Source organism: Muntiacus reevesi, chromosome 4, assembly GCF_963930625.1.
Source record: "Muntiacus reevesi chromosome 4, mMunRee1.1, whole genome shotgun sequence".
NCBI lineage: Eukaryota > Metazoa > Chordata > Mammalia > Artiodactyla > Cervidae > Muntiacus > Muntiacus reevesi.
Genome location: NC_089252.1, coordinates 745,976 through 773,497, shown reverse-complemented (window position 1 = coordinate 773,497; position 27,522 = coordinate 745,976). Strand labels below are relative to the sequence as shown.

Here is a 27,522-nt window from a genome sequence, read left to right as displayed (position 1 = left end):
TCCTTAGAATAAACAGATACTAACACAAATATAAACTGAGACATATTAATTAACCAATGTTTATCTTTAATAGGAATCATGTACATCTTACTTTCTCAAAATTTCTATCCAGTTATTTAGATAATTTTGTTATGTGACGTGCTTACTTTTCTAGATTCTTTTCTAAGAAGTATTTTGCTATCTGCCTTTTCTTTAAATAAGAGCCATACCACCTCAGGTAAAATTAACCTTGGTCTGTTAATAGAAACATTAGACAGTGTTTGGTCTTTAGATGTTTAAATATATTTATATCTGTAACATTCTGGAGAGGGAGGTCACTGTTGTGTGGAATATCAGCTCTGAAAATACTTGGCTTGAACCTCGAGCAATCCAACCAACCTTGGATCTTCTTTGTCTCCAGATCATCTACAAATGTTAAGGTTTTTTCCTATGTCAATAAAGAATATACACACACATATGAGTTTGATTTTGTTTTTAAATTAAACGTTGAGCTAATATAAAATAAGATTTATAAGGTATGTGTAAGGTATCAAGTATCATAGTACAATGAAATCCATGTAGCCACTGCCCAGTTTAAGTAACATAACATACCTTTCAAATCCTGCCCCTGCTAGATACCATAATCTTCCCTTCCTGCTCCCTAAATACTCTAGAATTTTATGATCATTTCCTTGCTTTTTCTCAGTTATACAACACTTGTAACTCTAAATACTGTTTATTTTGAAATTTCATATTAATAGAATCATATGATATATATTCTGTGACTTTTTTTTTTTAAACCTGACATTATTTTCCTGGTATTCATCTGCAGTAATTTTTGTAGATAAAATTCACTAATTCTCACTACTCTATTGGCAAATACTGAATACACCTTAATTTATCCATCTACTACTAATGGAAAGTTGGATTATTTGCAATTTTTTGCTATTACAACTGTACTGAGGGACTTTCCCAGCAGCCTAGTGGCTAAGAATCCGCCTTCCAATGCAGGGAATGCGGGTTGATCCCTAGCCCAGGAACTGGGATCCCATAGGCCATGGGACCTGAGCCTGAGCGCCACAACTAGAGAGAAGCCCACAGGCTGCAGTGAGGATCCTGACGTAACCAAAAGTAAAATAAATGTCAGAAAAGTGAAGCCGCTGCACTGACAGGGTCTTTGTGTTTATGCATTAAGGACACGAGTCTCTTTATGGCAGTGATTCAGTCCTCACTGAGTACCACTGACTGACTATGTTTTACGATAAATGACATGTAATAATTCTTCCGTATTGATTCTATAAGGACTTGCTTTCATACAAATGACAGCACATGATAAATTTAAGAATAATATTACCACATTTCAACTTTTTGGAAAATGTATTTCAGACTGTTACACAGAATCACATGATCCTCAAAATTCAAGTTTACAACTGATCTTCACAAGACCCTTATCCATATACACAATAGTTATTCAGAAGGAAAAATTCGATACAGTATTTTAGTAGTTACATGATTTGTAACCAATACTGAATTACTGAAAGCTGAAGAACTCTCAATGAATTCCATACAGGATAACCATTCTCAAATACAAGAAGCGAGACAATAAAGGAAAATTTTCTGTTCAGTCGTAGAAAAATGATAAAGGCATTTATGATGAGATAAATGCTTTAAGTTAGTACACAACCTACTGGGCGAATAAAACTGCCACACTCGTTGGTAGTTTTCCTCTTGAATATATGTGGTATGGCATCATCCATTTTGGAGAAGAAAACGGCAACCCACTCCAGTATTCTTGCGTGGAAAATTCCATGGACAGAGGAACCTGGTGGGCTACAGTCCATGGGGTTGCAAAGAGTCAGACTCAACTGAGCATGCACACATTACCCAATTATCTGACATTAAGTAATACGTAAAATTTCAAGTCGGAGTTCTCAAAACGGTTGCTCGGTATTTTTGAATAGTGTCTGGTGTACTCAGAGTGTTTCTTTTCATTTATCTTTTCTTCTTTTATAAGGTTTAGTGGGACTGTGCAATGCTGGAGCAATAGTCCAGAATGTCCTGAATAGTGAATTCCATTGTAACACCAGATCCAGGATAACAGCGAGCTATCAAACCTTCAAAATGCTTGTACTGGCGAATGAATTCATCCTGCATGGAGTGCCACACCACCTACAAAATGAAAATGAGAGTCGCTAAACTGCAAGAGGAAACAATACATAACAAGAATGTAGAAATACTGTCAAGACATATTCTAAGCATTTAGGATAGCATAATTCACTTTCACACATTGGAGAAGGCAATGGCAACCCACTCCAGAGTTCTTACCTTGAGATCCCAGGGACGGGGGAGCCTGGTGGGCCGCCGTCTATGGGGTCGCACAGGGTCGGACAGGACTGAAGTGACTTAGCAGCAGGATAGCATAATAGTTAATCACTGTGGATGGTGACTGCAGCCATGAAATTAAAAGATGCTTGCTCCTTGGAAGAAAAGCTATGACAAACCTAGACAACATATTAAACAGCAAAAACTTCACTTTGCTGACAAAGGTCTGTAGAGTCAAAACTATGGTTTTTCCAGTAGTCATGTAGAGATGTGACTTGGACCATAAAGAGGGCTGAGTGCCAAAAAACTGATGCTTTCGAACTGTGCTGGGGAAGATTCTTGAGTCCCTTGGACTGCAAGGAGATCCAACCAGTCAGTCCTAAAGGAAATCAACCCTGAATATTCATTGGAAGGATTGATGCTGAAGTTAAAGCTCCAATATTTTGGACACCTGATGTGAAGAGCCGACTCACTGGAAAAGACCCTGATGCTGGGAAAGATTGAAGGTGGGAAGAGGAGAAGGTGGCAGAGGATGAGATGGTTAGGTAACATCATCGACTCAATGGACATGAATTTGAGCAAACTCTGGGCAGTCCATGGGGTCGCAAAGAGTCGGACACGACTGAGCGACGGAGCTGAACTGGGAGAGAGTGAAGGACAGGGAAGCCTGGCGTGCTGCAGTCCACAGGGTCACAGAGTCACGTCTGAACGACTGAACAACAACAGTTAAGAATGTACATCCTGAAGGAAGATTCGTAACTCCTCGAGTGACCTTGAGTATGTTACACCACTCTTCTGTGCCTCAAGGCCCTCCTTATCTGTAAACTGGGTCGTGATAATAATACCTTCCCCACAGGTTCAAATGAGATTAAATGAGTGAATGTATGTAAAGTGCTCAGAACAGTGTTTGACACAGTAATGTTTATTACATTTCAGCTGTTATTGTATCTGTTCCAATAGCCAACACAGATGTGGCTATGCACTACTATGTATGAAATAAGACTAAGGATTAAATGAAACTTCACAGCAGATGAAAGTTTAATTTATCTAAAATTAAGGATGCAAAACACTTCTTGATGACATGGAGAACACCAAGATGAGTCAGACTAATCATGAGCAGTCAAAGGGATCTATAGTCTAGAAGTGGAAACTAAATTGCTGACAGATATAAGCAGAAATCAATACGACACTGTAAATCAACTGTACTTCAGTCAAGAAAAAGTAAACAAATGAACAGTCCCATCAGAAAATAAACCTTAGACAACTATCAAGGCAGAACCTGACACACACACACTGACACGGCAGCGCTGTCAATAGGCTACACTTACTCGACTTGTTTCACATCAGCACAGTGCAAAGGGCTTTATGCACGTATTATTCTATTTAAGTCTCATGACAACCTGGTGAGGGTGGGTACTATGAACGAACACCACTTCTATCTGCCAGCTCAAAGAGTGCCTTCTTCGAGGATTTTTCCTTGTAAATCCTAAATGTCACAAACCTTAAATTCCTAATAGTCAGCTTAAGACTATTTTACTAAACAGCTTTACTTACACTTTTTGCTTCTCATCTTTTAGCTCACAGTATTTCTTCCACTGGGAATGCCACTTCTATTTTATCTGTTAAGTTAGTATCTGACTTCCAGAGACTAACATAAATGCTTTCCTTCATGAAGCCTTCCATGATGCTAAAATCAAGAGTGATTCTTACTCATCTCTAACTGAGGTTTAAACCTGACTCTATCATACATTAGCTATGGGATCGTGGTCACATTACTCTACCTCTCCAAGCTCTGATTTTCACATGTATAAAATGGCAATGGCAATAATATTAGTGCCCACCTAGAGAGTACAGGTATTATTTCTGCTTTTCAAATAAGGAAACTGAGGCTCAGAGAGGTGAACTAACTTGCTCCAAACCAGGCAGTTTTACCTGGAGGCAGATTATGAACCCATATCCAGGCTCCCATGCTCACAATCACTCCACATTCCATTCCCTTACTACCTTCCAAACTAAAACAAAACACAGAAAGTCATGAAAAACCCGTCCCCAAACAAAAGCAAAACAACTTAATGTCTCAAAATGATACCACAGAAATATAAAATACACAGAGATAGCCATATAAACTTGTATAAATATTCCTTTTTTCCTCACAATTTACTAATTTTGTCTGCATTTTATATGGCGCTTTCCTCCTGCACTAAAATTAGAAAATGTATAGCATTTCTAGAGGAATATTTAGGGGAAAATAGATATATAAAAGGATGTGCAATCTAGGTAGGTTAAGAGAACTAAAGCATACCTGAAGTAAGTTCTCCTCTTCACATAAATGTTTATCAACCTTCTTGTAGAGGTTATCGAGACCTTTTTTCACTTCTTTTCCAGGATGCTCTTTAATAACTTTTCGGAGTTCTTGCTTGTTAAACGCAAGTTGATAGCTCACTTCCTCCTCTCTTATACCCTGTGCCACCCGAGCTTCCACACCTTCAAACAAATGCTTCAAGGAAATGAAAAGAAACAACGGCTAACAACGGCTCTCACTACCACTTAAATTAAAAAAAAAAAATCTGATTATAAACTAGTATATATCCACTGTGTAAAAATCAGACAGTGTGTGAAAATATAAAGGATAAAATAATAATCAGCTATTATCACACTACTCAGAGATAAGCACTGTCAAAAGACTAGAATTCCCTCTAGTCTTTTGATGTGTGAGTATGAAAATGAGATTAATTTTGTATGCTATATTTTTCATTTAATATTTTGATATGTTTTTCCCAAAGTATAAATTTTAATGGCTGCATCATGTTCCATCCAATGACTATACTATGTTTATTCATTCCTTCAGTATTAAGTATTTAATATTTTTTACTTTTTCTCTTGAAGTTGGCAAAATCTACTCATCAAAAACAAAATCTATTATAAATACAGCTATAAATAACTTTCATACATAGGTATTTACCCACATTTTTGATGACTGTCCAGCATAAATTTCTAGGACTATAATTCTTCAGTTGAGGAGTGTAATTGTTAAGCATTCTGAAGACTCTTCATATACACAAATTGCTTCCCAGAAAAGTTCAGTTACTTTATATTTCTGTCAGCAGTATATGACACTATTTAATCTTATCATACTATCATCAGCATTATCATAATTAAAGAAAAATTTTTGTCATTTTGAAAAGTGAAAAAGGGGGACTTTCCTGGCAGTCCAGTGGTTAAGACTCTGCCCTTCCAATGCAGACGGCATGGATTGGATCCCCGGTGGACGGACGGGGATGGGGAACTAAGATCCCACATGCCAAGTGGTGTAGCCAAAAAAAAAAGGTAAGAAAGGTTTATTTGTCATTTTATTTCAATATTCTTCAGCTAGCAATGAAGTTTATCTGCTTTTCATATGCTCAGTAAGTACATTCAGAACCCATACCCATTTATATATTGGGATCCTAGTGCTTTCCTGATTGATTTTAAAAAGATCTTTTATATTTAGCATACTGACTCTTGTACTGTTATAAATATTCTTCTCAGGCTGCCTTTTAAGTGTAAGTGGTTTTTTAACATGTATATTGGCAAGTCTTTACTTGAGCACAACATGATTTAATACTGACAAGTCAAATCCCCTCTCTACTATTCTCTAAAATTTTCTTAGCAATTATTTATTTATTCTTCATTAAATTACTACATTTTTAATAATAATTTTCTAGACAAATCTGTTCCAGATATTTAAATTTTTTTTCTACACAGATTTTAATTAATGTATTTATTTTTCTACACAGATTTTTAATTGGTTATTATAACATATAGGAAACAAATTGTTTTTTGATATATATATATACCTTGACTAGGTTAAAAAACCTACTTTACTTTACCAGATGAAATAACTCCCACATGTCACACACAGGTGATTGTAAGCCCGAGGGCCTCCCAGGTGGCGCAGTCACAGACTCCGCCTGCCAGCAGGAGACACAAGAGGCCCGGATCTGACCCCTGGGTGGTAGGATTCCCTGGAGAAGGAAATGGCAGTCCATTCCAGTATGATTCTCTTTCCATATATCTTTATGTTTCGGTCTTACTGCATTGGCTAGAGCTTCTCTAACAATGTTACATAATAAAGGATTTATCAATGTGTCTGCTCTAAATTTGATTTCAAAGGAAGTTCCTTTATGTTGCAGTTACGCATCATGCAGGCTTTAGGTCTGAGACAGACCCTTTACCCTAAAGGAATATCTGCCTGTTCTTCAGTTTACAAGGCACTGGTTCTGCATTTGAATTGCTGACAACAGATAGACAATTTTTATTTGACTCTAACTTCAAAACAAAGATGACGAATCACACTGTGGACCTAATTTGTTAGAAGGGTCCATTTAAGCTTCTACTATGTTGCAAAGTTCTCTAAAACTACCATTTCTCATGTTTAAAGATCAGATTTGCTCTGGGGAATGACAAGTCAAGAAAGGAAGGATAAAGAAAAGGCAATGAATAAAACAATTTTTTATTTTCTTTTTATCTTGATAGAATTTTCAAAATCTTCATCTGAGCTAGGGATAAAGGTTAGCCATTTACGAGGTAAGAAATGGAAGACTGGTATAATGGAAAAGGCTAAATCTATGGTTAATCCCCCTGCTTTGCTACCTGTCAATTACTATAACTTTTTATTTACTTCCAGTTTCTTCATTTGTAAAACAAGGATAATGCTATCTTACCCCACATCATCGTTTACAAGAATTAAAAGAAATAATGTATATAAAACATCTAGCAGTGTCTGAGCAGCTTCAATATCTCAGTCCATCCTTCCTTATCCTCCTGCACCCACCAATGAATGAGCAAATTTAAATGTCTGTTGTGTTACTCACATCTAAACACAGGTTCAAAACCAAGAAAAATATACTGAATGAAAATATGCTTACATTTAGCTTTTCAAGAGGTTGTCCTAAAGAGTATATGACATAAGACTGAAGGTGATCTGTGTTTTTTTGTTTGGCTTCTTTTTTTTTCAGCTTCTAGACATGAGATTTTCAAACGAGAAAGTGTTGCAAAAATATGGTGGAAGTTTTCCATCATGAGGACATCCCTGGGGGTCTTCTGGCTTTCATTCGCTACTTTCTCCACTAAAACAAAAATGGAAAAAATGTAACGATGACCTGGTATGACTATGACCACATTTAGCTATGGAAAAATTACATGATTTTTTTCATTTATAACTTTAAGAAGTAAGCACATTTCTGGACTTAATCAAATAAAACATACTGTATTGAAGGATCGACCTAAACCTAAATAAAAAATCATTCTAAAACAGTTATATATATATATATATATATATATATGGCTAAATTTGGATTCCTATTTCACATCTTTTAGCCAACCAAATTCTAAACTGTTCAAGTGCTTAAAATGTCAAAGGCAAATAAATGAATGCAATTGTAAGTACTAAGAAAAATAAACCTAATTAAAGAAATAATTCTGTGGTAGTACGAACTTTCTAAGAATGGCCCAAAACTGAGAAGTCATAAAGAGAAAGATGAATAAACTTAACATATAATTTGGAAGTAAAACATACCATAAGCAAAACTGATTTATATCCTTCTAGGTTAACAAAGGATAACAAGACTGATAATACCGAGAAATACTGGGTCTCGAGGCAGATGTGACAGAAACTTTCACCAAACACTCAAAGGACCAAACAGGTATAATCTTTCTGTGTGGTTATTTGGCAGAAACTCAACAGACACAAAACTTCTGACCCAGGAATTATTTCTAATAACTGATCCTAGGGAAATTATTGGACAATATACAGAAATATACAGAAAACTGGAAACAAACCAAATGCCTGTTAACAGAAGATCTGCTAAGTAAACAATGACAGATGGAACTCTATGTAATCATCAGAAGTGACTACGGTTATCTGTATCAGGAGACAAGGACAGACACTAGAATCACAGAGTCTAGCAGGTTCCAAACAGGGTGTAAGGTGTGAGAAACATTTCAAATTACAGAACACACAATATGTGCATGTCTGTCAGGGAGAGAGATATACTGAAAAGTTCACACAGGTAAAAATTAAATGTTAACCTTTGTATGATGAGATTACAAATTACCTTTAGTTTCTTCTTGATTTTTAAAGTCAGTGTGCTGATTTTGGGGGGTATGTAATGAGCATATACTACTTTACAATCAGACAAAGCAAAGCTACTTTGAATTTTAAAAGAAATATCAACCATATAAACATTCAATCATGTAATTTATCATCTTTCCCCTAAACCTGTTTCCACCAAAAATGTATTATCTCTAACTGTTGAGATAATTCTACTTTGGTCATTTTTTTTAGTTTTAAAAATTCCTGAATTGATGCAGTCAGATCATTTATTTCAAATTAAACACATCCACACTGTTTCTGTAACTTAACTGTGTGATCTGACATAGCTAGATGATGAATTACACTATTTTAGCATTAATTTGGGCTTCCCTGGTAGCTCAGCTGGTAAAGAATCGGCCTGCAATGCAGGAGACCCAGATTCAGTAACTGGCTCGGGAAGATCCCCTGGAGAAGGGATAGGCTACCCACTGCAGTATTCTTGACCTTCCCCGGTGGCTCAGATGGTAAAGAAACCACCTGCAATGTGGGAGGCCTGGGTTTGATCCCGGGGTTGGGAAGATCCCCTGGCTGATTGCACGGCAACCCGTGCCAGTATTCTTGCCTGGAGAATCCCATGGACAGAGGAGCCTGGTGGGCTACAGTCCATGGTGTTGCAAAGAGTCGGACATGACTGACTGACTAAGCACACACACATACAGACATCACTGTTGATCAGCTCAAGAAGACTCTTGCTAAAATGCGAATGTAATCCACAAGGTCATTTTTGTGTTTAAAAAATGAATTTCAACTTTGCATACTGATAGCCCATATGAACCCTAAAATATAAGTAGTTCCTGGTAAATACAAAAGGGTTTTACACACTGTTTTTCAAATTTAAGAAATCTTTATTATTATTATTATTTTTAATATATATATATATTTTTTATTTACTTGTGCCAGGACTTCATCGCTGCATGTGGGATCTGGTTCCCTGACCAGGGATTGAACCCAGGTTCTCCACATTGGGAGTGTGGAGTCTTAGCCACTGGACCACCAGAGAAGTCCCAAATTTAAGAAATCTTTAATTTCAGAAAACTTAAAAAAGACTATAGACTATGGAAAATAATGAACACATCTGTCTCCCAACTTCTAACTTAATCAGAAATAATGAAAACAACTGACCAAAAACACCAGAAATAAGGAAAACCACCACCAAAAACTTCTTCATAATGTAACAAAAGTTTACCATTAACAAATACTCCTCTGATAAGTTTAGTATATGCTTTATCTAGATCTCCACGACACTCAGCATTTTTAAAGATTGATTCTGCGAATCCAGCAAATTCTTCAAATTCAGCAACAAACGGGAGAATTCCTACTTTACTCTTCTTTGAGATCTTTACTTCTTCCATTTGCCTTATTTGGTTACTCTAAAGTTAGGCAGAAAGCAAGGGAGAAAAATAGCTAAGCAACTTAGAAACAACGTACAATTAAAAGTAAATATATATACCACAAAGGCATGATGTAATTTAATACCTAGAACATTTCGGACATTTACTAATCAAAGATTAACACAATATGGATAACTATGAAAAACTATTTCTAGAGATTAAAAAGTACATAGATATCACTGAAGGAACTAAAATCAAGGGAAAAAATCCAAATTATTCAAAACAAAATGCACTCAAAGCTTGTGAACCTCAGGTCTTTGTTTCAAGTAAAAACAACCAATGAACACTTCTATCATTTATAAAAGGTAAGTATATAATGATTGCCCACTTTGGGGCAGAGCAGATACCAGAGCACACACAGGATCTCTCAAGATTATTTCTGGTTGGTGTCTATATAGTCAAGTTGAGAACCACAACCATTTCCAAATCTCATCAGCCTAAAATTTGTTTGGATAGAGAAGTTCTATGTTTTGGGGGTATGAGCACAGAGGAGAACAGGTACTTCTACTGTGGATTTGCATTATATAGTTTTCCATGTACCTATTAGTCATTCACTCTAAATCAGTATAGCAAAGTACTTGTGTAAGATGGATACAAAGTAACAAATAGACATATAGACAGAACATAGACACTTTGGTTCAAAATAATCAATTATGATTCTGTGTACTTCCAGGGGATCTAGTTCTATTCCCAGTAAGAAGTACACTGCCCAAGTGTTGAATCATTTTCAACTCCTACCTAAAATTTCATTGTGCTGAGATTCTGGGGGTATAACCTGAAAACCATATGACATGTAGAGATTAGAAAAGTAACCGTTCTTTTGTTCAATATGGTATTGGAAGTCCTAGACATAGCAATCAGACAGGAAAAATAAATAAAAGGAATCCAAATTGGACAAATCATTCTAAAACCTGTATGGAAACACAAAAGATCGTAATGCCAAGGCAAGCTCAAGAAAGAAGAACAAAATCAGAGGTATTATGCTCCCTGATTTCAAACTATACTACAAAGTTACAGTCATCAAACAATATGGTACTGGTACAAAAACAGACATGTACATTAACAGAACAGAGCGCCCAGGAATAAACCCATCCTTATACGGTTAATTAATCTATGACAAAGAAGGCAAGAATATACAATGAGGCAGAGACACCCAGATCATACCATTTTCAAAGGTTAAAGGGTACAAAACCACATCACTGTAGTGTGAGGAATCCTGAAAAGCAAAGTAAATGCAGGTAAGAAATGTACTGGAGTGCAGTGTCCAGCTTGGTAGTACTTGATATGTTTCTAATTTTATCCCTAGTTCTTGGCAGGCTAATCTTTTTAGCCCTGTTCCTTGAAGAACACTTTGGGCTTGGCCACCAGATGAAAGTACTAAACTCAGATACCATCTATTCCACTTTCTGCAGTTGTCTGACATTCATTCTTTGGCTCAATACACAGAGAACCATTCACTACTCTTTCAAGGTATGCTTTAGGTCCAGATCTTGTCCCAAGTACCAAAAACATGTAACACTTACTGAGCACATACAACTGACGACACTGTGAAAAGACTTGATTTAAATTAAGAAACAGATTGATGATAACCAACAGAAGGAACCATCCTCTTCCCTTTAGTGACAAGGTCCATCTTTTAGAAATACATGCAATTTAGCGAAGAAACACGACTTTATACCTTTGTCTAGGTTAATTTTACTAAATTTCTTCACTTCCCAGTTTTGAGAGGAACACGAACATTCTTCAGCAAACTATTACTAATTACCACTATTGTTCCCTGGTGACTCAGATGGTAAAGCATCTGCCTACAATGTGGGAAACCTGGTTTCGATCCCTGGGTCGGGATGATTCCCTGGAGAAGGAAATGGCAACCCACTCCAGTACTCTGGCCTGGAAAATCCCATGGACGGAGGAGCATGGTAGGCTACAGTCCATGGGGTCGCAGAGAGTCGGTCACGACTAAGCGACTTTACTTTCACTTTCATTACTGTCATCATCATCATCATCATCATCACCATTACAAGCAATTAGTTACAAGCTCTTATTCTGTACCAGGCAATGTGCTAAGCACTTCATTTGAACCCATGTCTACATCTCCCTGACACTATTATATCTTACACTTCTAACAATTACATTCAACTGGATTGAGAGGTATTATATTAAAGTTTTATATACTAGCTTTATTCACTGATAAGAGCAAGAAAATCTTCATATTCTAAAAATGTACAGTGTTCTCATGGTTTATGTTCTAGCTATTCTTATTCTATGTCACATGGGACTCATTATCTTAGACTTTAGTAATTCTTTATTTTCTTTTTGGCAATCAGCTTACAATCAGACCTTACAGGTTTATCATCACTTCTGAAGAAAGCTGGGCAGGGAAGAGGATAAGTGGCCAAATTTCATAATATTTCAAATGCCAGTGCAATCATTTGGTGGGGAAGGAGGGTTAACAAGTCTGTTGAGGTGACATTTACGTTTCTACGGATGGCTTTTAAACTTTCAGAAATCAGTAAGCATTATTTTTAAAAAGTATAAAAGATGAAGTGGATTTTAATCACCCTTAATATTTTTATTATTCTCTCATTATTCTATGGGCTTCCCTGGTGGCTCAGCCGGTAAAGAATCTGCCTGCAAAGCGAGAGACCTGGGTTTGATCCCTGGGTTGGGAAGATCCCCTGGAGGGAATGGCTACCCACTCCAGTATTCTTGTCTGGATAATTCCATGGACAGAGGAGTCTGGCAAACTACAGACCATGGGGTCACAAAGACTCAAACATGACTGAGTGACTTTCACTCACTCATTATTCTATGGCTATTCAAGCACTGGATTTAACTTAGAGGTTACATAGTAGAATAATTCAGATGATAAATACCTATTTTTACATATTAATACTAAATATATTCATAAAATGAAACTCTTTTTAGAACCTGGCCCAATCCTCTTCATATCTATGAGCTTACCAAAACCTAACAGAAAAAATAAAGTTAATGATTTTTTTCCCTATTAGGAGAAAAATGATAACTACCAAAAGTTGTCATAAGAACAATGTATTCTTAAAGCAATATGATTAAAGCTATTGAACTGAAAGAAAATACTTTAATCAATTAAAATAACCCAAATATTAATTATCCTATTGTGATATATTAAAAGAAGAAAAACAATAAATTCAAGTTTCAGTTGCTTCATTAAATCTATGGTCACTAATTGGTCACCTGGGATTTCAGTTACTTAGTGGATCTCGGGTGTAATCGCTGCTGCCTCTGTGTCAGCCACTCCAGGACTGGCCATGGTTCACAGTGTAGACGGGACACAACTTGGCACTAGCCTGCTCCTGGACACTGCAGCCAATACCCTGCTGCAAGGCGTGGGCATAGGAACAGTAGGTCCCCTGGTGGGAAGCCAGAAGTCTTTGAAACACACACACACAGACACACACACACACACACAGATACTCTGCAATGGTTAAGAGTTCTAAGTTACTGAAAAAAAAAATACCCAACTTACAATACATTTGTCAAAGTTCCTTTTGACAGTCACCAAAACATTTCCCAGTGTAGTGCTCAGAAAAGAAGCGGGGTCCACGTTCTGTGCAGTCCACACATGGCGACTCATTTTGACTAGCATGTCAAGGGAGTTAAAGCTATCGATTTTGTCTCCTAATGCAATCAAGTTGTTCAGTTCTGGCTCAATGCAGCGAAATATTTTAATCATCATCTGGCGGATCATATCTTTCCTGTTCAGAAATACAAAACAGAATAGTTAGTACAAGGTATTTAGTTAGTAAAGGTATTTACAAGGTAAATACCTTTAACTTTAATCCACTCGGTATACACAAATGACTAAAATTTGATATATCAACTAACACTGTCCAAATAGTTAATTATTCTAGAGTGGTTTCCAACATAAACATATTTTTTTGAGGTTGCATTTTTATCACTCAAAATAACGTCCTTTGTAGAACTGGGTCCTGAAATGTGCTTTGTGATTTCTGAGAAATACACTACAATTCAAATGCAACTTCCTACCAGCAAACATCAAAATTGACTGCCTTTGTGTGATTACAAGAGCAAAGAAAAGCCAAAGAGCTATAAAGGGGACCAAGTTTACTTCATTGAGAAGCTCTGTAACACACTGGGCACACAGATCGGTGCTCTGAGTGTTGTCAGCTATGGACAGTAATCTGGACTCCTCACTGGGCAGCATTCCTTCCTGCTCAATTGAAAGTTTACTTTTTTTTCACAATAAACAACAGATAGTAACAAACACATACTCAGATGAAACAGGCAGCGGTGTGCCAGCATTATGTTGCTGTGACAAAGTTCCTCCATCTGTGTCCTCTGCTTCAGTCTGCAAAAATTATTCAGATACTTTACATAATAAAAGGCTAACAAATTGAAGAGTTTAGTTTATATAGCAATAGCCTGCTCAGTCTCCAAATTCTTAGGAGAGAATGTATGATGAGAAATAATGATTTTTAAAGGTAGTATTATCAATGAAATTATATAATTTAACATGTTGCTTCAGAATGTTCAGGAGAAGCTTTGTTTTCAGATTTTATCTGAGAATGAGAAGCTGTGTTTGCTTGTGAGCACATTTGGGGGGGGTGGGGCGGGAGAGAAAGGTAGAGGAGACTCAGAGGGAGTGCAGGAACGAGGGGACAATTTAATAAAAAGCTGAAAATATCTAGGGACATGTTCAAGGGAGAATTTTGAAAATTAAAATCATTCTAATAAAATTAATCATCCTAATAAAACTTGAGCATAAAAAATGCTGTCAGAAGTTCTTACAGAAACTAACAAATTTACTAGCAATTACCATCTACAAGAACAAACCCCCTAACCATCTGAAAGACTTAATTTTGAGCACTGTTTTTATATGTTAGTTCTTTTAAAGATCATCTTAATTTTAAAAAAAATCACTCGATTTGCATTGTGTTTTTAAGTTCTTTAAAATACTCTAGCAAATGGCTCATTTTATTTTCTTACATTTATGCCACCAGAGAGCCATGTTCAATAGGCATTATTATACCCATTACATAGATGAGGAAAAGTAGGGATTAAATAATTAGTTTATGGTCTTGAAAGGTTGTTGCTGAACGATAAGACGCGGGATTCTTGGCCTCCGGAGGAGACGAATTCAATCCGGGGCCAGAGACGAGGCTGGATCGCTCAGAGCTTTTGTGTAATAAAGTTTTATTAAAGTATAAAGGAGATAGAGAAAGCTTCTGACATAGGCATCAGAAGGGGGCAAAAGAGTACCCCCCTCCTAGTCTTTAGCTGTATGGTATATAGTCACTCACAGTCTGTTAATGAAAAGAAAGGAATGTCATAAAATCTAGAATGGCACCAGATAATTCATCCCAGGCCATAAAACTATTGACTTGCACCTTGTACCAACAAATAGTTTCGTTTACATAGATTAGGGGAACAATACCTGAACAAGTTAAGTTAGGCCGTTTGGGGGAACCAACTTGAAGATGGAGTCTGGGGTTCATTAACATAGCTTGAGACAACATTTCCATACGAAAAAGAAATGTATTGGTTAACTCAAGGTTTGGGAGTAGTTAGCTTTAGGTGAGACCAGGTGTCATGGCCACACAGAATGTTAGGAGAAACCTCCTTTTAATTTTGCATAGAGAAGGAAAAACAGATCGCTGGTTTGTTCTTTTCTGCCGGTTAGGAGAGATAAAAATGTCTGGCACTTACAGCCTCATTCCTCCATTTGGAAACCCCTGGCCTTCCCGCCTGTTACTCTCTCAGTCTCATAGTAAGAAAGCCATAAGAAAGATTCTGATTTGAGGCTCTCCATTTTTCTCTTGCTTGCTTTCATTTATTTTTTAAGACCATGGGGGCTTCCCTGGTGGCTCAGCAGGAAAGAAATCTGCCTGCCAATGCAGGAGCCACGGGTTCAATCCCTGGGTTGGGAAGATCCCCTGGTGAAGGAACTGGCAATCCACTCCAGTATTCTTGCCTGGGGAATCCCATGGAGAGAGAAACCTGGTGGGCTACAGTCCACGGGGTTGCAAAGAGTCAGACACGACTTAGTGACTAAATAACAACAAATATACATTAAAACATCATTGTAATTTTTTAATTCTATTTACTTTTTCTTGATCACTAAAACAATAAATTTGCTTTTTAAAAATATTTTTTGCCAAGTAAACTCAGACATTTCCCCCACTCATCAATTTGGAGAATGTTTAGCCCTAAGATAGTCTAGAATATTAGATTAGATGCCCAAACCCTATCCTTTTTTTTAATATCTTATATGATAAAAAATATTTTAAAAATCCTTACAATGTAAATTCTTTCTGTTCTGATATTAAAATTATGACAATATAATGATTATGCTAATTATGATACAGATCATAAATATGCGCTAGTAAATAAATGTCACCCATACCACAGTTCCAGGCATACTCTGATGTCGCTGTAGTTTGAAAAATTTACTTATGAAGTCTTGTTCTGCCAGACACAGGGGCTCCAGTTCACTCAGTACCTGTTCAAAGATCTGAAGAAAACCAAAATGATTCTACAAAGAACTGAACAAAACGCTTAAAATAACATTCCACATTTAATCACTTTTCTGCAGCAACCAGGGAAGCTTTATCTATAATCTTAATAGAATCCCCCAAACAAATACTTCCAAGATTGACAGGACAATGCAGTATTGATGAGGCATAACAGGGTCAGAACATACCTAAAACAAAACTGACAACAATTACTCACTTGGAATCTGGAAAGAGGAACAGAGTGATAAAACTTTATTTAAACAATTTAGCTTCATAAAAGTTGTTTCCTCTTTGTAGTCACTCAAATAACTGGATTGACAATGCAAGCTCTTTATGATTTAAAACAAATTTTAATAAAGCTGTTATGTCATTTAATTGATGAATCACATTTCAGTTGCCATTTGACCAGTTTTTTTTTTTTTTTTTTTAGATTCAGAAATGGAAAGTAAGACACGGTTAATTAAAAGAGTCAATAGAGCCCAAATCTTTGAACACAATTAAAGCAGTAACAAACTGGTGCTAGAAAACTGACAGTAATGTTTAAGAAACATGCGTCATTTTATCTTACCTTATCAAACCTGGCTCTGTCGGCGACATCGAGATCAGAGGCCGACATGTCTCCCATGTCCAGCAAGGAAGATGACTGAGACCGGCGGTTCCCGGAGCTCTGAACACTGAGCTTATTTAGACTGGAAGTAGACCCGGTTAATTTCCCGGAACTCCCGTGAAGACCTGGGAAATGATAAACCTTTAAAAGCTGTGACCTTCACGAATGAAAGGTTCATGGCATCCATCAGGGCTCCCTTCTGCTGTCCTGCTCTTCTGGGGCTCATATGGGTTAGGGCACAACTCTGCCACATGAAGAGGATGTAGAGTGTCTTCCTCTTTCATTAAGATTTGTGTTCTACTTCTGAGCCTATGTAAAGATAGGTGAAATCATACAGAATCACAGAATAAGACTGAAAGGGATCTTAGAGATCACACTGTGCCCTGCCCAGTCTCATCACAGTTGTCTGATGATTTTTCAAAAGTAGATGAGGAGTTCTTTTCCACTCAGAAGACATGACTATGGATGAAAGTCACTGACCCCCTAGAATACTAGCTAACATAATGATTGTATTTCTAGAAAAAAACTGCCATATTCCAATATTATTTGCCTCTACATTGAATCAACATATTAGGCTGAACCACATGAAACTACCAACACTCAATTAATCTTGTCCTACTAAAAACGTCAATTACACATGACTCAACTTAATACATTCCTGAACTCAGACACTCCTGTTTTTTCAGCAAGTGAATTGATTAAAGTTCTTTTAAAAACTAAACAAAATGAAAAGAGAAAAAAAAACAACAAAAACAAAACCCTGAATATTTGTTGTATTTAAAATACAACTAACATAACACATACATAGTTAACTATATTAATATGGGACATCTGAGTTTAGGTATAAACATAGGTATCTATGAGGAAAAATGAGAACAATATGTCTGCACAATATCCTACATACACCAAACTATTAAAGGATTCTATTTTTACAAGAAAATGTGATGTTTCTATTCAGAATTAAATTTAAACAGTAAAACATTTTTATTCTTCTTGACTATTTCTCAGCTAAACCTGTATTATTCACTGATGGTCAGAAGGGACAAATAATAAAATAAGTGATAAAAAATATGATATACAAATCATATTTGTATATGTAAAGTAAAAAATAACAACAACAAATATGATATACAGTTAGTTAGAGACAAACTTTGGTTTCATTATGCAAAATCTGACCATACGTACAAGAAATTTTATAGTTTCTAAACACAGCCTGAAAACAAAAGTATAACGGTTAAGACTTTTTATAAGTTTCTGACTACCCACCATACATGTTTAACCATGCCACACATTTCTTGGATGCAGCCATCCCACTTCCTTTCTGTTGGTTTTCTTTCTGGCCAAACCCTGGCAACCCAGAGCAAGCAGTGTTTCTGGCGCAGCTTCTCCAGGATGAACGACTGGCTCCTAGACACACACACGCACTGAGAGCACCTGCTGACACGCCGAGCACGCCCACTCTCGGCTTCCCGTCTGACAGCACTGCCTTTCCAGGCAGTGTGGCTGCGACGGGTTAGGCTGCAAGCGTCACAGACAAAGACAAGTTAGCAAGCTGCAATCTGCACAAACCGCGCACAAGAGGAAGTTAAAGCTCTAGTTGAAAAGACACATGCAAAGAACCAGGAGCATCAAGCAACGAGAGAGGCAACATATGTTTAGTTGGTCAGCTACTGCTTGAGAAATTACATGACAGAAAAACCTTTACTAGTCTTTTAATGTACTATTTAATGCAAATATTCAGGTAAAAATATCTACATTTGTAAACCTCCCCTACACTTTTAAGTCTCCTAAGCTGATGTACTTAAATTTAAAGACTACACTTCCAAGTTCTGATTTCTGAAGAAAACAGAGTTCAAGTAAATAATTTAATACAGTGAAAATTTAATAGAATGAACTTGCACATTTATACATTAAATGCATTAACAATCCTGTATTCACTGAAAGCTCTTGGAAGGAATCTCCACTGTACTAAATAATTTTATACTCCCTCTGATAAAAAAAATTATGAGTGGAGTTTTAAAACCATTTTAGAAATAATAAGCTAAACTGTTTAGTAACTTAGCTGGCTCTGTGAACACTGAGAATAAAACACATGTATCAAAACACTAATTATTGGGAGATGGGTAGGTAGAAGGGTAAAGCTGAGAGACAGGTCTAATGTGGGAATTGGAGTTCTTTCAGGGTCATTTGGCATTTCCTTTATCTAAAACCTCTCTTTAGTATTTGTTCGATCAATTGTAGAGATCGTTTTGTGAAACATTCTAAACCCAAATGAGAATCTAACTTGAATGGCAAAGAAAGAAATTATAGAATAAAACAGAAAATTAATGAATATAACTCTAGAAATATTTAAGAAACGGAAAACAAGGTGTCAACTCCTGCCAAACAGGGATAGTGATAGTTGCTATTGCTAGGCAAAAGCTCGAGTATAAACTACTAATTTGCCACACCAAAAACATGTCAATCTTCCTAGCCTTGTCTGCCTGAAGTTTAAAGGAATATGAAATGATAAGGCTGGACACACAGCAACCAGGAGCGGGGGATGCACTGGAGCCACTAGCTTGTCAATCTGAACAGTACCTGCTGGCGATCTTAAGGTGTCACTCTACTAAGTTCACCAGTTTCAGAGCAAAGCCTAATTCTGCATATAGTTTTCTTTTTTTAAAGTAGTTAATAAATACTACTAGTGCCCTATTTGGGCTCATAAAAAAGTCTATATTATTTATCAGCAAGAAGTAACAATATTCTGGTAAATTTTAAATATCCTTAAACAATTTCTGCTAGAGTACAAGCACCAAGAGGGTAGGGTCTTTGCTCATTGCTGCATTCTCAGTATCGAGCAGCGATTATCATGTAATAGGTAATTAATAAACATTTACTGAATGAATCATCCACTCAGGACTGAATGTAGTCTTGTGTTCAAGACTCCCTTTGGAGTCAACAAGATTTCTTAATTTCAGTGGAGAAACACTGGAAAAAATGTGCTTGGCATATCATTTTTTAAGTTTTGGATTACTAAAGATAAGGAAGTTATTATGTAAATGGACTCAACTAATACTTGTGTGTCTTATCTTAGTAGTAAAAAGAAAAAAAATGGGCAATTTAAAAAATTATTACTAGATATCCTTTGCCTGTCTTTTCATTCAGTACATCTGAGGAATACAGAAGAAAAACAAAACACCAAAGTATCAATCTCGGGAGGACAATCCCACACCTCTGAGAGTATCAGGGTAACCTTCTGACCTTAGAAAGGCAAAGGTTTTATAAAAACCTTACCACAAAGAAAAAGTGCTTTACTGGCATTTTAACGTTGTTTTAAATTATCTAAACTAAGTAGATGTTAAAGACTTGAGTAAAGAATGGTTCAAAAAGAGAGAATTCCCCTGAATCTCTATGACTATACACAATTTCCTTTTGTAAAATACATTCAATCTGACTTTCTATTCTTTTTTTTTTTTAACCGCCCGCCGCTGACTTTCTATTTTTATTAGTATCTCGGATGCAGCATTTTCAGAGCAAGGAAAAAACAAAACAAATTTAAAATTTTATTCATAATTCCTTAATTTTGAGCCATTGAAAATTTACCTTCCCCAAATTTTAGGTTTCTCTTTTAACTGTAATTACTATTAAGAACTGATTTAAACATAATTCGAATCCTTGAAAAGGTATCTTTAAAAAGTTTACATTCTATCTATTTAGAACTTCTGAAGTCATTTGTATTTAACTTGAAATTTATTTTTAAATGTTGACCAACAAGCTACATTTTCAAAGATGAACAAAATAGTTTTTATCCTCTGAATTCTGTTTATTATTTAGTTTTTCCTTTCTTGTAACTGATAACATCAAAGTAATAGAAACTATAATTTTTTGGTTACTCTCCTATTTCTTACTACTTAATGGATACATACGAGAGATGTAATCTTAACCCTGTTTTAAAAGTATCTTCTAAACTTGTCTTAGGTTAATTAAAAATTTTTTAACAAGATAATTTAAGAACTTCAAAAAATAAGAAAAAAAAATTAAGGTTTTAGGTTAATGCAATGATACCATTAAGATAGTATTGTATTTGATTTAAATTATATTCCAATTATGTCATTTATCTCAATGAGAATCTTAAGCTTGATAAATTAATATTATGACAGGGGCATTAATAACCTCCCAAGGAGGTAGTTTTAGAAAGATTTCCCTTTTACTGCAGTAGCAAGTGATGACAAATATACTAAATGAAAACATTAAACATGTAACTGTATTAATATGTTGTTTACTAAAAAGAAAAACTGATTTTGTTATAGCCACGCTTTCCGGGAAACAGACTCACTCAGAAGGACAATGCAGATAGTGGAGTGCAGTTTATTACACCGGCGGGCCCAAGGCAGAGTCTCCTCTTAGCCAAGGACCCCGTCCAGCATTTGTGAAAATCTTTTATACCCCATGTGTACGTGTCCAAATCCACCACCTACCCCATGTGTACGTGTCCAAACCCCACCACCTACCCCATGTGTACGTGTCCAAACCCACCACCTCAATTCCGTTGAGACTTACATAAACAAAGGTAGGGTAAATACAACTACAATAACCCCATCATTCAAGTGTTGTGTGTTCAAACAGTCAATAGTCAATAAGCCCGGAGTTACATTCCAACCAGTTAATAATCGATAAGCCTGTGATTACATCCTGATAGATACAGGAAAAGTTTATGACCTGTCCGGAGACAGGGGTGATTACGGTATGCTTCCTCTTAGGCAATGAGCAACCTGGATGTGATCTTCAAGATTCCCCTGTCTGGAGGGGGTCTTATCCTTCCATTGTCGTTCCCACAGGCACTAAGCAGAGAGTTCAGAGTCCACTGGAGAGGCAGCCGAGCACGATCAGCACGGACAGGCCTGAGATGGAGTCCAGGCCCTATGAATTCCTTCTTCAATTTAACATATCCATGGTGAAACATTAACAAGGATATAAACACACCGTTTAAGAACAAGTAACCTTTAGGATGAGTTAGCATTTCTGTTTCCAAAAGCCTATTGTCCCAATATTTTTATCAGTATCTTTACCAAAGTGTAATACACAGATTCAAACCATTTAAAAAATCGGAACTAGTATCACCAATATATTAGTGTTGTATTAAAAACAAAAACAAACCACAAACCAGTGAATCACAAAATAATTACCCACTACTAAAGATAGTCTTCTTTGTCCTAAAGAAAAGAATGGAAAGACGAGCTATCAATTTCAATCAGGGCACAGGCTCCTTTCAACAAGCAAATGCTACACTCATGGTTCTAAAGGGGAGCTATGCAGACACAGAGGACACACTGTAGCCATTTAAGGCCAGGTTCTGACTCCGACAGGCACAGAACTCCATCCAAAAAGCCCAGAGATGGGTACATGCAAGAGCAGAACGTGGCCTCGGCAAATCATTTCCTTGCAACTTGATACTTTCACTGGTTATCCTTTTAAATCAAGTTTTTTGTTTATTTAACATATTTAGAAGCAACAAAAACCCCTCTTGTTTCAAAAATAACTCTTTGGAAAAATAAAGTATAATTACAGGAGAAATTTTGGTGACATTTTTACAGCCCCTTCACAGGGGAGAAAACACTTAGCAACTTTCTTTTTGATTCAAAATAGCCAGTGACAAGTAAGAAGCCAGGCATCACTTCACTTCCCTGTGGAGTGCAATGACTTAAGAGATCACAGACTTGCCTCCAACTGGTACAAAAGGTCTTTTAGGAAATCAGAAACTGAACTTCCAACATCTGTCTCTTAATCTAGTACTTTCTCTCCAGACTGCACTTCATTCTCTGGCCAACTGCTGCTGCTGTGACTATACACAGCTGTCCCTGGTGTCTGTGCAGGGTTGGTTCCAGCACCAGTGGTGGACACCAAAATCCATGGATGCTCAAGTCCCATGGTTGGTCCTCCGTATTCACGGGTTCCGCGTCTGCGCTGTACTTTTATTAGACACGGCATGTATATACAATTGCTGTCAAGTTCACATACTGCAGAATTTTAATTAGTAAAAATAAGGCTTTAGAGACATACTTGTTCCATGAAAAACCTATAAATCAAACCAATGCATTAGATTTATTCTTTTACTAATTCTATTGTATCTCCTTCCACCTTGCCTAAAAAGTCTTAAAATTATGTGTCACAGATAAATAATTTTTAGTAGAAGAGAAAACAAGGGGACTGAGGTGCCTAAGCTTACCAAAATTCTTGCTTTCTTTAGTTGTGCCAGTCATCTTGATCTTTGCAACTTCAAAGACATCTTTAATTTCTCTCTCACAGAGTCATGACAAATAATCCATGCAATTCTTAAAAGTGAAAACAACACATACTCATTAATAAAACAAGTATAACAATTTCCATTTCTCAATCCCCCCATATCCTTTGTGCTTGTTTTCAATTTTGTGGTCTGAAAATATTTGATGCATTTCATAGGACACAAGAAGGCTATTTTCCATCTTTTAAAAAAACTGAACTGGCATCATAATATTAACAGTTTGTAAAAATATGAAGTTGAATAATCACACTCACATTTTCACTTTTATACTTTCAGTTCAGTTCAGTTGCTCAGTCAAGTACGACTCTTTGCAACCCCATGGACTGCAGCATGCCAGGCCTCCCTGTCCATCACCAACTCCCGAAGCCTGCTCAAACTCATGTCCATTGAGTCGGTGATGCCATCCAGCCGTCTCATCTTCTGTTGTCCCCTTCTCCTCCAGTCTTCAATCTTTCCCAGCATCAGGGTCTTTTCAAATGAGTCACTTCTACGCATCAGGTGGCCAAAGTATTGGAGTTTCAGCTTCAATATCAGTTGTTTCAATGAATATTCAGGACTGATTTCCTTTAGGATTGACTGGTTGTATCTCCTTGCTGTACGAGGGACTCTCAAGAATCCTCTCCAACACCACAGTTCAAAAGCATCAATTCTTCGGTGCTCAGCTTTCTTTACAGTCCAACTCTCACACCCATACATAACTACTGGAAAAGTCATAGCCTTGACTAAATGGACCTTTGTTGGCAAAGTAATGTCTCAGTTTTTTAATATGCTGTCTAGGTTGGTCATAGCTTTTCTCCCAAGGAGCAAGCCTCTTTTAATTTCATGGCTGTAATCACCACCTGCAGTGATTTTGGAGCCCCCCAAAATAAAGTCTCTCACTGCTTCCATTGTCTCCCCATTTATTTGCCATGAAGTGATGGGACCAGATGCCATGATCTTAGTTTTCTGAATGTTGAGTTTTAAGCCAACTTTTTCACTCTCCTCTTTCACTTTCATCAAGAGGCTCTTTAGTTCTTCACTTTCTGCCATAAGGCTGGTGTCATCTGCTTATCTGAGGATTTTGATATTTCTCCTGGCAATCCTGATTCCAGTTTGTGCTTCACGAAGCCCAGCATTTCAAACGATGTACTCTGCATATAAGTTAAATAAGCAGGGTGACAGTATACAACCTTGATATACTCCTTTCCTGATTTGGAACCAGTCTGTTGTTCCATGTTCAGTTCTAACCGTTGCTTCCTGACCTGCATACGGATTTCTTGAGAGGCAAATAACGTGGTCTGCTACTCCTATCTTTTGAAGAATTTTTCACAGTTTGGTAATCCACACAGTCAAAGGCTTTGGCGTAGTCAGTAAAGCAGCAGTAGATGTTTTTCTGGAACTCTCTTGCTTTTTCAATGATCCGATGGTAATTTACACATTACCTTTCATGTATTTTAAACATAGCTGCATTCATACGATACTGGGTGTTTGGGGCAGCACAATCACGCTTTTCCAGGTCATATGCTAATGACTGCACAGTATTATGCTCTGCTGATGTTCAGTTTAGTAAACCAACCTCCTAACACAGACTACATAAGTGGTTTTGATGTTTTGCTGTGATAGACAATGTTACAACAAGCTTTTCATCTCTAATGAACTGCTTTCTTGGAATAATTTCCTAAGGGTAAAATTACAGTGCTAAAGAATAAGGGAATCTTTTAACTCTTCTTCCATAATGCCATGCTGTTTCAAAAATTATTATACCAACAGACAGGATCAATGACACTGAAGCAGGACACTGAGTTTTACCATACCTTGCCAGCATGGGGTAGTAAATTAGCCCCAAATAGGTTACTCTCATAAGAATTTAATTACCACATCTTACAGTTTTCATAATCAAATGATTTCTTTTTCAAAAACAAAATTTATTCTAGTTCAAATGAAAACATCTATTATTTAACATGCAAACTCATTCCCTCATCATCTATGCTTATTATCATACAAAAATATTTTATACCCTGACGAAAGAGTCAACAGTGGGAGGCCATGTATTTTTCCAAATCCTATGTTAAATGCCTTATGTAGAGTTTCACTAAATTTAAATAAATCCACAGCAGAAAAACTCCTATGCCTAGTTATTCTTTTAAATTTATCATGAAATCTACACTTCAATTTCAAACACATCCAGTTTTAGAACAGTTTACTTTGCTTTAAACATCAGATGTAACTTTCAAAGGTATATCACTTAAATTATTTGTATACTGACTCATAGTTCATTATTGATTTTTTTAAGTTATTTTATAAGTATATAAAAATATATTAGATATATTTATATATATTTAGATATTTTATTGATAGATATGTCCTTATAAAAAATTTTTGGATGAAACATAATATAGAGCCTTCTTTTTTCCAATTTGCATGCCACATACATTTCCCACAGATTCTCCATAAGGAAAGTTAAATAGGAAATTTTTTCCTGTGATCTTTGTGTGTAGCTTTAAAAGCAAATCTAAAGCTAAACAGACACTAAAATTATTCCTATTTCGTTCAGCTATTTCACTTTTCAGCATCTCATTCGTTGAATTTTAAATTATCACAAAAACACTGATCACTGGAAATCAATGTAAATGGCTGACCAACTTATAATTCATAAAATCTTCATTAGATTTCTACTCAACTCACTCAATATAACAGACTGCATTCCAATGCCCAAACTAAGTGCACACTACTACCCAAGCAATTTAAACAGTCGCTATTTTTAAAACAGTGATTTGAGCAGACTACTGAAAATCACCTTCTTTTTCAATACAATTGAAATGACTGAACACCTTCCCCCAGGTTCTCAACAGAACCCACAGGTGGGGAAGCCCACAGACAGGCGTGACTCCCAGCTCATTCACTTACTGAATTCAGAGAGAAGCTTCTCACTGGGAGTATTTCTCTTAGCATCCTGTATACAGCACCTAACTTAAAATCCAACTATCTTGAGCTTAAATACTGTTATCTCAGGCAGTATTTCCAACTTTTTCTTGTGCTCACTTTAGAGTCTTACAGATAACACCATGTTTTATTTTCTATATTTACAAATATAGGACTGAGGCTGAGACAATGTGTGAGCAGTCTTAAAGACTGTCGGCCTCAAGGGGCTATTGGGAGAGGAAAGATTGTTCCTACCTAAACAAGGATAAACCATCTCCCTGCTCAACTGCTCTACATGCTCTACTGCCCCAGCTAGGCAGAAGGGATTCTGGGCAGCCGAGCTTATTACATGCCCAACGCACCTCTATTTTCCTTAGGCTCTAAATTACATACACCCCAAATCAGGGGTTTGCTTAGATTCAGCCGTAAGTAGAGTTGGGGCAGGGCCTAGTTATTCTTTTCCCTAAAGAAATGAAGACAAGCTTTTCCTGGTCCTGCCAAAAAGTGTGAGCTGGGTACAAATAACCAAGTACAAAGGTGAGTGCTACGTCACTTCAATCAGGTTCAACTCTTTGCAGCCCTATGGACTAGAGCTCACCAGGCTCCTCTGTCCATGGAATTCTCCAGGCAAGAATACTGGAGTGGGTTGCCATTTCCTTCTCCAGGGGACCTTCCTGAGCCAGACACTGAAGCTGAATCTCCTGTCTCCTGCATTGGCAGGCGGGTTCTTTACCACTAGCACACACTACATGGAAAGGATCAAGTACAAATAGCATCTGGATTTAATTATTATTTCTTACCAAAGAAACACTGATTTGTCAGGTTCCTTTTTTCATTCCTTTCCTTCCATTTCCTTTCATTCCTTTCTTGGTCATATTAATAAGATTCCTATTTTTGAAAACACTTGAGCAACCAAATTAGATTATCAGGCATAAAACTGCATGGTCTGTCACAAGTTCAAACACAAGACAAAGCAAGATTCTTTGGAAATAAGATAATTTCATTTAAAAAAGCACATCAATACTGTCAATTGAAAATATACCATGAGCAGAGAATGATTCCATACTTCAGCACTAGACTGGCTACTGGCTTGCTTCTTCACTTTAAATTACATTCATGAAGCTACATATATATAAAGATACGGCAATAATACTCACTGAGAACACAATCAGGCAAAAAGCTTATTGATTATTTTACTCATTTGAATATTCACTAGGGGACAAAGCACTTGTTGGCACAAAACTCTTTAGATGTAACAATATTTAATCATTCAAAATACAGTATTAATCCTCTTAAAACTTCAGAAGGCAAAGATTCCAGTCATGCAAATATTCTTCTGTAAACTATCTCCAAATCAGAATTCTGCTGACTCAAAACTAATCAGAATATAA

The 27,522-nt window shown here is 36.6% G+C and overlaps 1 protein-coding gene and 1 non-coding gene across 2 annotated transcripts in view; both read right to left on the bottom strand.

The window, feature by feature from the left end:
• Positions 1-34: 34 nt before the first annotated feature.
• Positions 35-27,522, bottom strand: part of LOC136166397 (exocyst complex component 1-like) — a 42,030-nt gene continuing 14,542 nt past the window's right edge. Inside the window, 11 exon segments of the mRNA XM_065932552.1 lie at positions 35-2,148; positions 4,604-4,798; positions 7,209-7,292; positions 7,294-7,409; positions 9,621-9,804; positions 13,334-13,562; positions 14,100-14,176; positions 16,232-16,339; positions 16,909-17,072; positions 18,407-18,433; positions 23,138-23,261. Coding sequence (XP_065788624.1) covers positions 1,996-2,148; positions 4,604-4,798; positions 7,209-7,292; positions 7,294-7,409; positions 9,621-9,804; positions 13,334-13,562; positions 14,100-14,176; positions 16,232-16,339; positions 16,909-17,072; positions 18,407-18,433; positions 23,138-23,261 — 1,461 coding nt within the window. The 3' untranslated portion in view covers positions 35-1,995.
• TRNAG-CCC (transfer RNA glycine (anticodon CCC)) lies at positions 9,362-9,434 on the bottom strand. The gene has a single exon. It is a non-coding gene; the product is annotated as a tRNA-Gly (tRNA).